Here is an 18,612-nt window from a genome sequence, read left to right as displayed (position 1 = left end):
ACACATGTGTGTCGTCGTGGACACTGGATAGTAACCATAGACTGTAACCATGAAAAGATCTATTCTCCCCCTATCGGTTCACAACTCGGACGGCGCTGATTCGACTAGCAGAGCATCGGCCGGTCTGCGCGGGCACTCGCGCCTGGAGGCGCTCGGGCGTGTCTCCTCGGCCTCAAGCTCTGCTGAGTCGGCGCGCCTCCGTCATGGACAATAACTATTATCACGTGTGCGTGTGAACGCGTGTTCAGCGTTCCCCTAGCGTAGCTTCCTGGTTGCTATGTGGGGGGGAACAACAAAAGCCAGGTCGGCCTCGCCTCCTCCTCCTCGCGCCGCCTCGTATCAAAGCCCCGCCTCGCGCCACCTCCTCCTCCTCCTCCGCCTCGCAGCCCCGCCCGCGCCTAAAAACAAGCGCTCCCCTTCCAATTTACCTGGAATGCCAATTTACCTGTGACATTTACATATGGTCACTATTTGTACACTCTCAGAGTTAAAGGGATAGTTCACCCCCAAAAAATGACGATTAGTCACCCCACGGAGACTTGAAAAGACTTGAAAATGTTGTCCCATTCCTAAGCCAATAATTTGATGACCAGCGGACCGGTAGGCAGCGGTTCTGGTAAGAGACACAGACTCTTTGTGTCTCCTATCGGAACCGCTGCCGGTCATCAAATTATTGGCTTAGGAATACGACAAAAACAAAACAAATCTCGATGAATTCCAGTCTCCATGGGGTGAAAAAACGTCATTTTGGGGGTGAACTATCCCTTTAAATTAACATAGAGAATTACAGTGTAGATTGAGGTCCCAAAGATAAAAATAAAAAAAAAACCCGCAAGGGTCCATTTGGGCCCCAAAACCAGACCAGTTGAGAAACAGCGGTCTAACTAACATATCGTTAAGCGATCGTCCTCCTCGTGTAGAATCAGCTTTTCCAGGTCGTTCTGTACATCTGTGAAGTACTCCAGGGCATCCTGCAGGCCCTCCCAGGACAGGCAGTAACACTGGCAGTCCGTCAGCGCCCGCACCGTGGCCAGATGTCTCCCTCTGGTCAACATACACATCTCTGGAGGGGGGGGGACCAATTAACCCATTTAGACTGGGAAAACATCTGTCTGACTGTGTCATTTTTAGATTTCTTTGACTATTCAAAAATCGTGAAAAATGTGTGCAAATCTTTGAAAAAATATATATTTTAAAGCGAACATTTTTAACTCAAATTGAACCACTAATGTGGAAATATAAGTTAAAAAATATATACGTATATATACATATTCAAAGATTTGCACAAATGTTTCACGATTTTTCAAAAATAGCCAAAGTATAAAATAATGGTTAAAGTGATTAAAATCTAAAATGATAGATGCTTTTCCCGGTCTTAATGGATTAAAACACACACACACACACACACACACGCACGCACACACACACACACACACACACACACACACGCACGCACGCACGCACGCACGCACGCACGCACGCACACACACACACACACACACACACACACACAGCGGCCCGACCAGTGATGCAGCAATAAGCATAATCACAACGAATAAGACGAGATGTGAGAGATTGAATCCTAAACTTTAAAAAAATTAAATGGGGAGAAAAAAAAACACCAGAAGGGATGATTTGGAAAGTTATATAAAACTATAATTGGCACAACATTTTAGTTTAGTAATCACCATGCGTTTTGAGCTTGCAGATCTGCAATAAAATAAAATAAAATGTCCTTGTTCAGTCTTGCCCCTGACTAATGAATAGCACAATAAAAAACTGAAACTGACCTTAGAACTAATACAAACTAAACTAAAACTAAACCTTTTCAAAAAATGAAAAAACTATCGCGGTCACACCGAACTTTAATTCTACCTATGCAGGCGGATTCTGCCAATGCTTTTCAATGGGAATGGAGCGTTTTTTCCCCCCAGAAATACGCCAATGGCAACAAACCGCTCCATTCCCATTGAAACTAAATAAAAAATGAAAAATAATGAAAAATGAAAAACTATAATGACCTTGTTTGGAACCTGTTCATTCAGCCTCTTTAGTGTTACTTAACCATTACTAATTGTCAAATTGATTAATATCAACTCACAAGCCCCCCAACCCCCCACAAACCCTGGTCCTCATAATCCCCCAGTATTGCTGGTTTTCTGCCCTACATCAGGTAAAAAAGCTCTGTCAGCTGAAAATTATACAGCAGGTCTTGGCAACACATTTGTTCTTAACCTTGAAGAAACTTGAAAAAAAAATTTAATAGATACATTTGGACCTTTCTGAAGTGGTCCATTATTAAAGGAGATAGTTTAACTTGTGCTGACTTTGTTCTTCTACCACTGAATGGGACATTTCAACAGACCTTTTCATTTCACGATCTAATCCATCACTTTAACCACATAAGCACATTTAACACTATTCTGAGGCGAACATTCAGTGAAGATGGCCCATCTACAAGGTCACAATGAGCTTGTAGTTTGGCTATTTTCGGTGAAGAAATGTTGAGTAGTACGAAAAAAAGAGAGGACAAAGTATAGAGCCCTTAAAGGATGACGTCACCCATTTTCAACCTATCTTCATATAATTGGTCCTCACTAATGCTCATGATAAAATGCTACAATTTTTTTCTGCTCAGTCTGAGTCTCAGAGGAGGGCTGTGGACGTTCAGAAACCTGTCTACCAGTGACATCATCGATGGGGAATCCAAGCTAATAGAAACTGCAGGCTTTCTATTCCTGGAAAGTTGCAATGCAATAATAGAAGCCATTGTTCTCGTGTAAAAAAAATCAACAATGATGTCACTGGTAGACGGGTTTCTGAACTGTCCACAGCCCTCCTATGAGACACAGACAGAGTAGGAAAAAATTGTACCATTTTATCATGAGTATTAGTGAGGACCAATTATATGAAGATAGGTTGAAAATGGGTGGAGTCGTCCTTTAATTAAAGACCCTGGTCAACCATGTACGGTATATAGGGTTTAAGTGGTTAAGAATAGGGTCTGTTAACTGCGGTAGTTGTGTGCTTATAATGGATCTACAAAGTGTGAAAAGGAGGAAACTTTAGAATAGGGAAGCTGTGTGGGTTAATACGTGTCAAACTACTAGTGAATTAGTTATGAGCAAGACCTCACTTTACGTCGGCGAACATATTCTGAGTTTGAATAGAATGATGTATTATTAATTCGTTATTAGGACACTAAGAACTCCTGTCATTTTGTGTTTCGTTACATAAAAATAGACCATTATTTAAATCACTTTTCTTGTATAGCCACCTTACGATGTGCATACTGAACAGAGCGTATCAATTCATGTAAAACAACAGTAATCCTTCCTTTCGTACTATCAATAAGTAGGAATTATGAGGTAATTGTAAAAACTCTTAGTTAAAGCTTAGTAGTTGTAGAATATGGTCGTGCAGAATAAGGCATTAATAGATACTACTCCTTAAAGGTAGGGTAAGTGATATTGTTTGGTTAAAAGGTTAAAGCACTATATTCTGATAGTAATCGTTGCTATAGAGTGTTTTGTTCATTAACAGGGTTCTCCGTGTCTCTCCAGCTCTTTAATAAACAGAAAATACATTTTCAGGTGGGTGGCAAGATTTAAGCCAATCAGGAGAGAGTAACCATTTATCAGCTTCAATTTTAGTGATCCAGTGCCAATTTTGTGTTTTGTCTGCTCATCCCTTTGTGTCATCACTTCCAATTTCACTTGTTTATCCTGTATCCTGTGTGGGTTCTCTGTCCTGATTGGGTAAAATTGGTATCCCGGGCTGAAAATGTATTTGTTTATTAAAGAGCTGGAGAGACGGGGAGACCCCTGTTACTGAACAAACACTCTATAGCAATGAGTAATATCAGAATATAGAGCTAGATTTAACACAAATGTTAATGAAAAAATATCACTTACCCTACCTTTAATGTTTAAGTATGTTTAAGAATAATCGTTAAAACTGTCTTTGGAACAATGTGTGGTTCTGGATGTCTGGACCTCATAGTTAGTGCATGCATGTGTTTATGCAGGGTAAGTGTAAAGCGTATGCCTACAGTGTAGACTTGACACTGACTTTTGTGGTGAGACTCAACTTCTACAAATTAAATATTTATGCACAACAAATGAGTATTTTTCCATATCTTAAGCGCGGGCAACCAGCCCTGGCAGCAGTGGTGGAAAGTAACATTAGAACATAAGTACATTTACTCATAAGTACTGTAATTAAGTACAATTTTGAGGTACTTTTACTTTACTGGAGTATTTCCAATGTTCTGTACTTTCACTTCTGATCTACAAGCTCACAACACGTTGTGAGCTTGTAGATCTGCTATTTTCAAATTATTTTTATACATTTGAAAACTTGGGACATCCTACATAATGAGTACTTTCTACTTTTGGTACTTTGATACCAAAAATGTAGTACTTTTTCCACCACTGCTTGGCAGTGTCAACACACCTCCAGTGGTTCTCAACCTTTTCAGGCTGCGACCCCCCAAAATAATCATACTTGAGCTGGGGACCCTCCACGCTGACAAGCACTTGGAATTGTAGGAGTTGAGGTTTTACATTTAGTTTGACTCGGTTCCACAGATAAATATTGTGAAAAAAAAGCTCACAAATAAATTGTAGATCGTCTATTTTCACAATTTTGTCCTCTTTCTTATATTATTTGACATTTTGGTCAATGTTTGACCAGATTTTATAGTATAGTTTGTTGATTACTTTTGATGCAGTGATGGTCTTTTTTTAGGTATTAAAAATGTCATAAAGGGCCTGGACCGCTGGCCTAGCGGTCAGGGCACCTAGGCTCCATTGCAGCCTGACAGCGTGTCGCGGGTTCGAGTCCCGATCCCAACGACCTTTGCTGCGTGTCACTCCCCGTTTCTCTCTCCCCATTTCCTGTCTATGTACTGATACACTATCAATAAAGGCCGGGGGAAAAAATAAATCATAAAGGTCCTTAAATTGTCACTTCACTGTCATCTGGGGACCCCCCAAAATCATGTGGGGACCCCCCTGGGGTCCCAACCCACAGGTTGAGAACCACTGCTCTACACCACTGAACCACATAGTGAACAGAACACAGATGTGCAAATATAAAAATACTCATTATGCAGAATGTTATTGGATTGTAATTATCAATGCATTAATGTGTTCATCACTTTAATTTTGCAGCTGGTATGGTTGGGGCTGCTGGGTAGCTCAACATATATCTACATCAGTACCTCATCATTTATCACTTAATGTAGGTTTTGTATAAATAATCTACATCTGTAAAAAGCTATCAAATAATTGTAGTGGAGTAGAAGTATAGAGTATTAAAAATGGACATACTCAAGTGAAATTCTATTTAAGTACAGTAAATAATAATAATAATAATAAATAAATAAATATAGCTGCAAGCAGCAATAAACGGGTTCGAGGCATGAGAGGCAAAAAGCGATATGCAACAATAGCACAATAAGACGTGGAAACAGAATAGATTGAACTTGAGACAAAGCAGCCCATGCAATTAACAAATGAGCATTCTCAACAGCTTTTCTTCCTTTTTTGATGAAGCCATGCCCTTTACAATATTATTTGGCTAAAGAAAGCTTAATTTTTTTTTACGTACAAACTTCTCTTCAACTGAGATTTTCAGATAATAGTCCATAGAGTGTGTGTAGAACGTTTCACACAAATTGTTCAAAACTCTGGGCAGAAAAACTGGTTTAAGTGTCTTTCAAACTGCTCAAAATGGCATAAGATCTAAGGGCGGAGCTTACTGGTTGAAGAGACAGATGTGTTCCTCATGAGTCAAGGCACATGTGTAAGCAAGTGTCATGGCTGTTGGCCAAACGAGGCATGACTTATGCCTGTTTAAAGTTTAGATTTTCAAACGATTGGTTTCAGTGATATTTGGAGTGACCCTCTACAATACTACAAAGTTTCACTAAAATATGAATATGCATTTATGTGTTAGGGGCAGAAGAGAGAGAGAGAGAGAAAGAGAGGCAGGCAGAGAGAGAGAGAGAGAGAGAGAGAGAGAGAGAGAGAGAGAGAGAGAGAGAGAGAGAGAGAGAGAGAGAGAGAGAGAGAGAGAGAGAGAGAGAGAGAGAGAGAGAGAGAGAGAGAAAGAGAGAGAGAGAGAGAGAGAGAGAGAGAGAGAGAGAGAGAGAGAGAGAGAGAGAGAGAGAGAGAGAGAGAGAGAGAGAGAGAGAGAGAGAGAGAGAGAGAGAGAGAGAGAGAGAGAGAGAGAGAGCAGAGAGAGAGAGAGAGAGAGAGAGAGAGAGAGAGAGAGAGAGAGAGAGAGAGAGAGAGAGAGAGACTAATGAGGAGTGAGTGAGGGCAGGTGTGATTATGGATTGAGAAGGAGTGACAGCAGGTGAGGTGGGTGGATCCAATCAATGCGAATAGGCCAGGGGGAGTGTTGCACACTACGATGACTCTTTTCTACAAGAACATATGAGTTTCTAAGTGAAAGTATGTAAGAGGAGTAGGGTGCTAATGGTTTGAGGAGAATATAGTCTATACATAGTGAAGATATAATAGTGTTCTCACTGCTCCTACAGCGAGCACACAATAAAAAACGTAAACGATTCCAACAGGGGAAACTACTTTTCAGCTCGACCCAGCTGAGGCGGTCATATACAGCACGCAGGGGATCAATCCGGGTTTAAGAACTTCACTCATGGACACCTCAACCTATTGCTTTTAACAGGAATTGAACTCTCGACCTTCGGACTCACAGGCTGAGACACTACCTGTAGTGCTACAGCTTCGTCCAGGCTGAAATTGTCTGTTGAAGATCATAAACTTTTGCCTTCTGTCAAGCCCATGTTTCGCTAACACTAAGATCACTCGTTCACAAACCATTTACCAATGGAGAAATTGTACATCTCCTCGGAACCAAAACTAGTGAAAGTAGCCGATCTACAAGCTCAGAAACACGTTGCTATCTGAAAAGTTGTGAGATTGTAGATCGTCTATTTTCGAGGGCATGAGTTGTACCTGTTCAAAGTTAGCATTTTTTAATTGAGTGATACAGCGCCACCCTTTGGCCAATGGTTGTGAGTTTCGGGCCTTGGCCATTTGGCATAGCCCTCTACCATATTGCCGAGTTTCGTAAAAAGTGACCACACGGTTAGGCCAGAACTGCAAAAACGGCGGAAGAATAATAATGAAAGCCAACAGTTTCAAAGAGGTTTCGAGCCTTAATAACTTTACTTGAGTATTTCCATTTTTCAATTCTTTCTAATGTACATATCAGAAGCAAATATTGTACTTTTTACTCCAATTATCTGACAGCTTTAGTTACTAGTTACTTTGCAGATTTAGATTATTATTACAAAACAGAAATCTTTTTTTCAATTTTAAAGCCCTATTTTATTCTTCAGCAAAACATTTTTGACAAATTCTGAACAATTTTAGTACTTTGATACTCTAAGTATATTCTGTTGCCAATACATTTGACCTTTTACTCAAGTAAAATCTTGAATTCAGGCCTTTTACTATTCTTACATGGTGGCATTGCTACTTTTTCTTAGGTGAGAAATCTGAGTACTTCTTGCGCTGACTGGCTGTGTGTGTGTGTGTTACCTGCAAAGTAGTCTCCATCACACAGCTCCTTCTCAAAGGAGTCTGCTGTCTCCATGAGGACCTGTCCATGGTCTATAAAGAACATGCGGTCTCCGGGTGCGTTCTGGTGGACGATGACATCACCCTCCTGGTACATGTTGTACTGCATTTTGAGTAGAACAGAGTTGAGGAACAATGGGTCCCTGTTCTGGAAAAACGGCACCTTCTCCAGCAACCGGAGACACAGCACTGTCAGGAGTTGCTGAAACACACAAGCGCACACACGCACACACACGCACACACGCGCACGCACACACACACACACACACACACACACACACGCACACACACAGAGAGAGAGAGAGAGAACACACGGTTAAGTATGACATTGACGAGACAAATATAGGGGAGAGAACTGAATGTTAAATGTAAAAATTACATTTAGAGCTTAATATATTTCTCCTCCCCTATGCTTCACACCCTTCTCTGTCTCTCTTCACTGTACTGACAAAACATAAATTATCTAGAAAAAGTGCTCCTCGGAGCACAGGTCTCCGCCAGGTCAGGTAGGTTATAGTGGGCCAGCAATGTTCGGAATTCAGTCATTATAGAGGTGAGTGGAATCTGTAGAAGTTGAGGGATTAATGAAGAACTTATTGCCAATCAGGATGAAATATGGCTCTCTGGCCTCCAGGGAGTGTGCATGCACAGTTTCACACGATCGGTCCAACAGTGCCGGAGATTAGCTGTTGGGACACACACGGACACACGGACGGACAGGGGCGAAAACATAGTCTCGGCCACGCCTTCGGCCTGGCGGAGACAATCAAATTTAGACAAAAAAGGAGTAAAAATGATTGGCTAATCTAAAAAAAGAGAAAGAGAGAGAGAGAGAGAGAGAGAGAGAGAGAGAGAGAGAGAGAGACAGAGTGTGTGCACCTCTTTCAACGCCGTGGAGACAGTGTCCATAACTTCCTTCTCGTCAAACCATTTGCCTCCGTAGCGGAACTGATAGTAGTTGCTGATGCGCATCTGCAGTTCTGGTGGCAGCTTCATAAAGGCCATATAGTGTTCCAGTCGGCTCACCTGTGGAGAAACGTATGGCCGTTGTCAAGTGAGTCAACCTTCCCTGACATAAAGTCACATTTGTAGAGAATGCTTGGATAAGCTTGTCTTGCATAGGGATGGTAGATTCCTATTTTTAGCCGTGTTAGTAGCAAGAGGGGGGGCCAATATACAGTACTTCAAAATAGTCCAATCAACGTCTGAACTCTTTTCGGCTTGCTTAATTATTTACATACATTAATGCTTAATTATTACATACATGCATACTGTGTCTCGAGCAGATTCATTGAGCAGATTACTGAGTGGTTGGGGTCTGGCGTTCAGAACTCAGAAGAGTCCGGTGGCAGTATGTATTGATTATGTATTATTACTTGTTCTCTTCTTGGATTATCTTGTATTGTTATATATGTTTTTGCTGACGTGTATCTGAACTGTATTGTTTTGTCTACCCCGAGCAGAGCACGCACCAAGAGAAATTCCAATCAATGTTTCATTGAAACGGATATCATATGAATTATTGAGTCTTGAAACTTGAACACTGGCTTTTCTTGCATTTTATTTTGTCACGTTATTTTCACTCTGTGCACCCTATTCGGTTGATGTTGACATGGTTCTCTCCAAATAAAGGGGAAACGGGACGTAATATTTCTTTGATGGTTAGAAACGGCTGACAAACATGTGCGTTGTCAGCAGAATATCACTGACAAGTGACACTGTCGCGCGAAGGATGTATGAATTAAGCTTGTTGCTGACACACCCACATGAGGAATCCACATCCACAGTTTCAGCCCACAATCCTTTTTTTTTCTTTCTACGCCTGCATGTAACTCTGAGAAAACACTGTGCAATTATTTTTCGTTATTTAGCCCACAAACTAGAGTCTCGTTCATATGGAGAGGCACAGGGAAAGGGAGTATTTTCTGGTCCTCCATAAAGAGCTGTCAGAATAGCAGCTGGACCAAATCATAACCATCAATTAGTCGAGTTGTAGCAGGTTCCACTTCCATATACATGTTGTTGTTGTTGTTGTTGTTGTTGTTGTTGTTGTTTCTTTGTATTTGAGTTTAATTACATTGGAAATTGTATGAATGTATATTTTATCTTTCTGTATGTCTCTGCTACCCTCCCCACAACACGTGGCACTCTGTTTACACACACATTTACACTCAAAAGACCACAATGGAAATAAGCTCTCAAGCTTTTTTGTGTTTTGTCCATTCGACAGATATGTACAAATATGTTCATTTTTGGCAGTAAAAACATCAATCAATCAATCAATCAAATGCCTTTTACAGCGTTATCCAGTTGATAACCACTCAGACGGCTATAATTAGCGCACGGGGGGATAAGTACATATCTTGCTCAAGGACACTTCGACACGTATACTGTAGTGGTCGAGCCGGGGTTCGAGCCGGAAACCTTCTGCTCCAGTCACCCGGGGGAATGGAAGACCTTTCTCTAGCGTGACTTCCACGTTACCCACTGAGCAATGTAGAGAATGCATGTGGAACCCCTTATGTTAGTGGCATTCGTTTTTTTGAAATTCATTTGTGTCTTCTTTCAAATAAATAAAAATGAAATAGTACAAGGTGCTTAAAGTCGAAATCGTAAACACATAACAAACACCTCAATACAAATCGGTGTTTTGCTAGTGGAGTTGATTGATAAATTAAGATATTCGTCTATTTACATGTGACGTAGATAGACATGTGAACAGCTTACACAGTAAAATCCTCAGTGGTAATTTAACTTTGAGAGGGTGCCAATTGGAACCAAATGGAACCTTACGGGTCCATTTGGTAACATCTTGTAACCTCTCAGAGTTAACACAAGGGGGGTAGAGGTCATTAAAGTGTCACCCATTAGGACCTTGCTCTTGTATTCTTTGGCTGCCGGGTCGGTGTTGGCTATCATGGTAGTAGCGTTGGCCACCAGCACCGTGTACATCATGCAGCCAGACACCATGCTAACCATGACGATCCACATCTCAACGTAATCTGAGAAGCAACAAAACAAAAACAAACAAACAAAAAAAACCTGTATCACCACTTTCTACTTGGGTGGAGTTCTGTGGGTTTAACATCTATAATACACTACATGTGTGAATTCAACTCTGGGGGTCAATTCTTTCTTGTTTAGTTTGCTAAAATATATATTTTTTGTTACTTTGGGCTGAGAGAACCCTAGATTTTCCATTGCAAATATACTGTTTTGATTTGACTTATGTGCAAAATTCAACAGAGAACTGACTGCTGCACTAATGAGGTCTACAGGTCTACATGTACGAAATCACTCTATGGAAAATGATATATCTTTGGTTTGTGAAGGTCAGCGGTTGAATTTCAAAAAGAGAAAATCGATGATGCTTACTTGTTGGTGCGTCCATGGAGCCATAGGACAACGCAATCATCTGAGACAGAGCACGAAACACCCCCCACGAGTATTTCACTCCCACTGTGGCATTCTGGGAGAGATTGCATCTTCAGTTTGCTTCACAAACATTAACAACTACAAGCCACAACATTTTACTTTTGCATCCCCTTCGGCAAAATTCTGTTGCAGCGCAGTTTCAAAGAGAGATAATTCAATGAAGAACGCAACAAATATATTACCATAACACAGGTACCCCAAACTAGATTTAGTCCTGTTACTCATCTAGGAGCACAGCTAAAGTAGGCTAATTAATCCACAGTAAGACAACAGGGTAAACATTTACATTACACCCAGCTGCAACAAATTGCATAACACATCCTTGTTACCCATTCAACCAGGATGTTTATTCGCCGCCCCTATGGGCTAATTTGTGCATGCATGTCTTTATAGATGGGGGAAATAACGTATGTATGTACGTATGTATGGGACAACGCAATCATCTGAGACAGAGCACGAAACACTCCCCACGAGTATATATATATATATATATATATACACATATACATATACATAAACATAAACATATACATAAACATATACATATACATATACATATATATATATATATATATATATATATATATATATATATATATATATATATATGTATATATATGTATATATATATATACATAAACATAAACATATACATGTACGTATGTATGGGACAACGCAATCATCTGAGACAGAGCACGAAACACTCCCCACGAGTATATATATATATATATATATATATATATATATATACATATACATATACATATACATAAACATAAACATATACATATACATATACATATACATATACATATACATATACATATACATATACATATATATATACATATATATATACATATATATATACATATATATACATATATATATATATATATATATATATATATATATATATATATATATAGATGGAGGGTTTAAAAATCCATCAAGGCAGAATGAGATGTTCTTTCCCAGCAGCAACGATGACGACGCAACACACAGAAGAACGCCCACTTCTGCCAGGCCCGGAGGCAACCCACACAGTGCCTAGAGCCTCCTAGTGTCGTCAACACCTGCTGCTAACATCTCACCAGCCACCCTAAGCCCCCAAGAGACAGTGGGGGCAGTAGCATGCCACTTGGACACAGGCCGGGGTCTGATCATCCTCGGTCGGGCCGCCTGGAGGAGGGTGTCTGTTGCAAGACCCGAAAAACACCCAGTGACTCCAGGAAACAACACTGATGATGTGTCCAAGGTTGTGCATCACTAGATGTTTTTGTTTACCACTGTACACACACACACACACACACACACACACACACACACACACACACACACACACACACACACACACACACACACACAGCGTATACATACATATTTTTTTCTATTTTAAACAGGGCATAAGTGGTTAAAATCCACATCGTTGGCTCCACGTCAGATTTGCCCCGGTCAAGGATCCAATCCTATAACAGGATGTTCTTTGCCGGGCCTTTCCCTCTGTGGCCTACATAGCCTTAGTGTCTCCCTCTCATCTCTCATGCCCCCTCGCTGTCCCTAGCTGCCCTACACGGAGCCACGCAACATGAAAGTGTTTGTTGTGTGCGTTCTCACCATGAGGTTCTCTTTCCGCACCCAGCAGTCAGACGGAAACTCTTCCAGCATGGGCACAAAGTACTGGATGCAGCCGTTCCAATGGCACAGCAGGAAGATCATCATGAACAGAGACAGGATGCGGAAGAAGATGCGAACGTACTCCAGGTTCGCGTTGGAAACCTGCAACCGCAGAACACATGTGACCATTAGGCAGTGGTGGAGAGTAACTAAGTACATTTACTAAAGTACTGTACTTAAGTTTAAAAAAAATATATTTTTACTTTACTGGAGTATTTCCAATTTCCAATACTTTTACTTCTACTCCACTACATCTCAGAGGCAAATATTGTACTTTTACTCCACTACAATTATTTGAAAACTTTAGTTACTAGTTACTTAGTAGATTTTGATTATTATTACAAAACATACAGTAACCACTTCAGCCCTATATACATTTCGGCCATTTGAAAATAGCCGATCTGCTATTTTCAGAAGATTTTAATATCTTTTATACATTTGAAAATTTGTGAAATGGGACATTCTGCATTCTGAGCACTTTCTACTTTTGGTACTTTAAGCACATTTTGATACTCACTTTTACTCAAGTACATTTTGAATTCCGTACTTTTACTTGTAACAGAGTATTTCTACATTGCAGTATTGATACTTAAGTCAAAAAAATTTAATGCTTTTTCCAGTAGTACTGTCTGAGGCACAATAATATCTCCCCTGACCCAGTGGGGATGACTTATTGGCAGACAGGTATAGAGCATCGCAGTTCCCGCCCACTTCCTGGTTCCACAAAACTCAATGCATTTTTCCCATTGACATTTCCAAAAATATTTATATCAATTAATTTAAGCCTAGAATCAAGCCATCCAGGGTCCTGGTGAATCATGACCATAAAACATTTTTTTCTGTGATTTATTTTATTTTATATTTAATTATATGATATACTATATTTAATAAATACCCTTTGTTTTGCCGTTTTCAAAAAAGTTTTTTCACAGAATCAAACGTTTTATGGTCATGATTCACCAGGACCCTGGATGGCTTGATTCTAGGCTTAAATTAATTGATATAAATATTTTTGGAAATGTCAATGGGAAAAATGCATTGAGTATTTTGCAGTGGAACCCGGAAGGGGCGGGAACTGCGATGCTCTATACAGGTCTCTCATGTGAGACATGACAATAAGTTGCATTACATATATTTACTTTAATGCCTATGTTCTACTTCTGTTACTGTTCTATTGCTGCACTTTGTGCTTACTAGCCTGGAAACCAGACGAATCTGCCAGAGCTAGTCTGCCCATGGCAGGCAATATGTATACATCTGCGTCTGCTGCTGCTATTTTAACCTCATCTCTGACCTGCTTTGTAAATGTATTTTTCACTCAACTCATGTCAGGAACATTTGTACATCTGACCTGTTTTTGTTTTCCCTTGTTCTTTCTTCCTATCTCTACTCTTCTTACCTTTCCTGCAAACTACAAACGACGGAGCTTGTACGATTTTTTATTTATTTCACCCGCTTCCTTACACCTGTAAAGCTGATGTGACAATAAAGTTGATTGTTTAATGTAAACTTAAATTTGTATGTCAGATTATTCTACCCATTAAGCATTTTTTTTCCAGTAAAAATTCCTCTGTATTCAGACAATAGTAGTGAAGGTCAGAGGAACACACAACGAGAACACTCTTAACCCCGGGCCTCTTGACCACTACACCACAAACAAGCTGTTCTTGTCAAAGTGATCTCGCTAATGATTACCTCGGTGTCAGAACTCATTTGAGCCGACTAGGTATCTGGTAGAAAGCTTGGTAGGATATCAAACGTAACCTCTGAACGAGTTTAAACGTACTTTCTCCACTTCGTTGAAGAACCTGACGAGCCGGGACACGCGCACCAGCCTGACGAGGCTGAGGATTCGGACAAACATGAGGATCCTCATCATTTTGTTGGTCTTGGACTCGCTGGCGTCTTTTGGTAAATAGGCCTACAACATTCAATAAAAAATAAACATTTTGTTTAAATGTAGTTACCTTTTTAGACCTGCTACGAGCAGGGCTCTGATGCCTGATTTATACTTGGTTGCGCATCGTGTCTCACACTGTAAATAGCAGATCTACAAGCTCACAATGCATCGCACTTGAGAGCTTAATAAAGTAAAATCTGATCAAATCAAATTACAGCTTGTAGACATCTGCTATTTTCGGCGCGAGACACCGGAGCCAAACTTAGTATAAATCAGCTGTAATTTGATTTGATATGATTTGACTTTATAGTCCTTTGCATTTAATCCATCCTAAGGAGCAGTGAGCAGCCACTGTGCAGCGCTCGGGGACCAAGTTCGTCCCCGGGCGCTGCACAGTGACCAAGGTGAAGCCTTGGTCAAGGGCACTGTCGGGAGTACATAGCAAGCATGCGTTTTGGTATAGGAGGAAACCCAGAGGAAAAACAATGCAAACATGCAAACCCTGTTTAATTTGTAGCCGGGACCTTGCTGTGAGGTAACAGTGCTAACCACTGCGCTACCGTGCAGATGGCCTTTCCCCCCAAAATATCCCCCCGAAAAATCACTGCCTGGGTTGCCATGTAATTTGTTGAGCATCTTTAAAGGGGCCACACCATGAATTTAATTTTTTTTTGGGGGGGGGGGGTATTTTTTGGGCTCCCCAGTGTCTCTTGTACCCCAAAAAATATATTTTTTTAACATTCAGTCATTCATTCTCATTTCAGAGATTTTCAGAATGGGCGTGTCTGAACAGGCCATTTCAGAATGGCAATGCAAGTGACATCACTTGCATTGCCATTGCATTGATGCTGGCCAGACAGAATTGCTCAGTAGCCCCCCCCTGCCCAAGAGGACGTTTTGGTATTGCAGCTGAAAGTGCTGTATAAGCCAGAGACAATTGACTTGGGATGAGTATATCTGAGTGATGATTTAGGCTCAAACCTTTTGAAAAAGGTTTGAGGGACATACACCATATGATATTAAATATCAAATATTTTTTTTAAATTCATGGTGTAGATCCTTTAAGCTCCCCAGACATGACCCCTTCTAGTTTCGGTGACCCAATGGCCTTTCCTCAAGCACCACCCTCAGGCCAAACTTTCCACTTGCCCACAAGTGATATCAAACTCTAATTGCCAAGCTCAGTCTGCCATGAAACTTGCCGAGTGCATTTCTGCTCCCTGAAGGTGAAACCTGATGGTGCATTCACACTGGATACGATAACAACGCATCTAGACGCGCCGGACGCCCTGCGCTTCTTGTTTTGCCGTAACTGTCACGCCGGCCAAGTAATGCACAATCTCATTTTATATCTAAACAGTACTAGTACACTAAAACATGTTTCTGAAAACATTTCAGATGAGAAATAAGCAATACAGAAACACAACCGTGATTCGGTATTTTATCAGCGCTGTCAACTTTGATCGTTTGATCAGATCGTAGCGAGCTGGACGTGTTGTGGTGGACCGACCTCATTTGCATGAAGTTGAACTCTATGCAAATTTCAGACACAACGACTGATCAAAAACCTTGCCATGTCCATCATGCACCGCATGCACCGCACGTCGCATCAGATGCTCTCCATTGAAAATGAAGAGGATCCGTCGACTCCTCCGTTTAACGCATCCATTGTGAATACACCACTATTGCAACTATTATTTGAATGACCCCATGTCGCATCCTCTAGTGCCACCCTCAGGCCAAAAAGAATATATATATATATATATATATATATATATATATATATATATATATATATATTCCACCTTTCCCTACTTTTCTATGTTTTCTATCTCTCTCTCTCTACCTCCCTCCCCCTCTCCAGTTATTTTCTTCCTCCATCTTCCCTTCCACCCTCCCTCCCTGAATGTCATTAATTACAAACCTTCTTAATGTACACATATAAACACAGGATACCTCAATGACATCTCAAATCTAAAAGGCAGCCTCCAGGATAAAACCTACAGATTTTGGGGACCCCATGACTTTTCCTCTAGCGCCAGACTTTGGACAAATCCAAGTTGGTTGTAAAGGAGCAGCACAGACTCTTAAACTATCAACGGTATGAAGCGCATGATTCTATCATACGGCTAAACAAACCATACCACACATTAGAGTTTGAGCAGTGAACTACATCAACAATGCATACCGCTATTAGAAGTATGTATCCTATGGGGAAAGCTGCTATCACATCCGGTATGAACCATGACCTCAGGTAGTTCACACGGATCAGTTTGACATCCAGGATAGCACACTGTGAAAAGGCACAGAACAGCAATGTGAGTCAATGCACACACCCCTGTCAAATAAGTAACTTAAACACTACATTTACGAGAATATTTTGTACAAATTGAGTCAGGGCAAAGAATATAAATACTGAATGCATTCTCTAACAGATGTCAAAATTTAATATTTTAATTTCACTTTTCAAATTAACTCTGCCTTGGATATCATTTGACAGGATCAAAACAGATTTATTTGACCAAAGCAGATGTTCAAGGTCACTGTTAAACCCAAGCACAGACGGGTCCAACATCACATCTGGGCTATGATCAGTTGCCGGATAAGAGACACAGCCTAGTAAGTAAAGCTAGAAAACAAACATTCTATAATCTAAATCTTGATTGCAAATTCTATTTCTGAGTATTTGTAATTTGCCCCGATGCGCTGTAATAAAATGACAGGTGCCGACTTTGCCAAAGGCAACGGTAGGGATTTATTCATTCTAGTCCTTTGTGTAGCTATTGCTTAGATTACATATAGAGAAAGTGAGAGATTGCATGTGCTGGGCTGCATCTGGGATTATAATCCCCCAGATTGTAGCTGAAAATAGAGTAGCCTATAATATGGCAGCCGTTTTCACCTCAGCATCCTCTGGTATGATTCCCATTCGGAAATTCAGGGCCACGTCTATTAGGAACAGCGTGTCTGAGAACACGTTAAAGCCCTCCCATCCAAACCCATTATCTCCGTCCAGAAAAGCAATCTCCATCGGAATCCCAATCAGGTTCAGAAATGTGATGGCCATCATGCACATAATGTAATAACTCCTGAAAGAGAGGGGAAACAAAGCACTCTCTGAGTTACAAATGTATAAGTTAACTCTGAGGAGTTTACAGTGTATTTTACACATGCAGCAAATTCTACAACATCAAATTGGGGGGCTCAGATGCTGCTCTCAAGTAACAGTCGCACTTCATGCTTCCTGCTCTACTTTCACCTGCATAAAGTCAACTTCAAAATAAGTACTAACACACGGGTGATGAACACTAACAGATTAAGCTGCCAACTAATGCTTCTACATCCCTGCCTGACTGCAAACAACTCCAATTTTGGAAGGGAGAAGATTACAAGAACGCCAAACTTGCTGAATCTGCAGAACTTTTGCAGATTCTGCAATGGCCTAGATCTGTCAAGTCAAGTTATTACGCCTACCTCATGGGACTGAACGGGTGAATGACCAGAACCTTGTTCTTCAGCTGTCGGATGCATTCCTTCTCCACGGCCACTTCGCTGCCGTACACGTACAGGGACTGGCGGTTCAACTGCGGAAGAAGGAGAGCTCTCCATCCACAGGTGGCCCTGGTGAAGCCCCCGGTCGGCCGGCCAACTTTCTCCATCCCCCCAGAATATCACGCCGCCCCCCTCCTCCTCCTCCTCCTCCTCCTCCTCTTCTTCGTCCTCCTCTGCGTCCCCTCTGCTCAGCCGAAAGCACGGGCCATGCTCCGCTTTGCGCTCGGCTGCTCGTGTTGTTGTTGCCCCGGAGGAGTCGAGTCCAACTACGCTCTTCGCTGCCAGTCCTGTTCTCAGCGTTTGGTCACACGGTAATTTTCCATCACCGTTCTGCAAGCAAGAGGTGCTTATTGAGGCTATGTGGAGGGGAGCCGAGTGGATACCAGACTTTCCGCTCACCCTGTCCCTCCCTCTCTCTCTCTCTCGCTTTCT

General features: G+C 41.1%; 1 protein-coding gene across 1 annotated transcript; it reads right to left on the bottom strand.

The window, feature by feature from the left end:
• Window positions 1-884: 884 nt before the first annotated feature.
• Window positions 885-18,360, bottom strand: hcn5 (hyperpolarization activated cyclic nucleotide-gated potassium channel 5; the record flags this gene model as incomplete). The annotated part of the gene is made up of 10 exons (XM_080457299.1): window positions 18,103-18,360; window positions 17,531-17,717; window positions 16,817-16,921; window positions 14,515-14,649; window positions 12,669-12,830; window positions 10,992-11,085; window positions 10,491-10,618; window positions 8,496-8,642; window positions 7,578-7,818; window positions 885-1,063 (listed from the first exon to the last, which is right to left on the bottom strand). Exons 1-10 carry the CDS (start codon window positions 18,285-18,287, stop codon window positions 885-887), a joined length of 1,563 nt encoding a protein of 520 aa, XP_080313425.1. The 5' UTR covers window positions 18,288-18,360.
• Window positions 18,361-18,612: the final 252 nt, after the last annotated feature.

The sequence above is a fragment of the Gymnoscopelus braueri genome (genome assembly GCF_963280865.1).
Source record: "Gymnoscopelus braueri genome assembly, chromosome: 18".
Taxonomy (NCBI): Eukaryota; Metazoa; Chordata; class Actinopteri; order Myctophiformes; family Myctophidae; genus Gymnoscopelus; species Gymnoscopelus braueri.
This window is presented reverse-complemented; position numbering and strand designations above follow the sequence as displayed.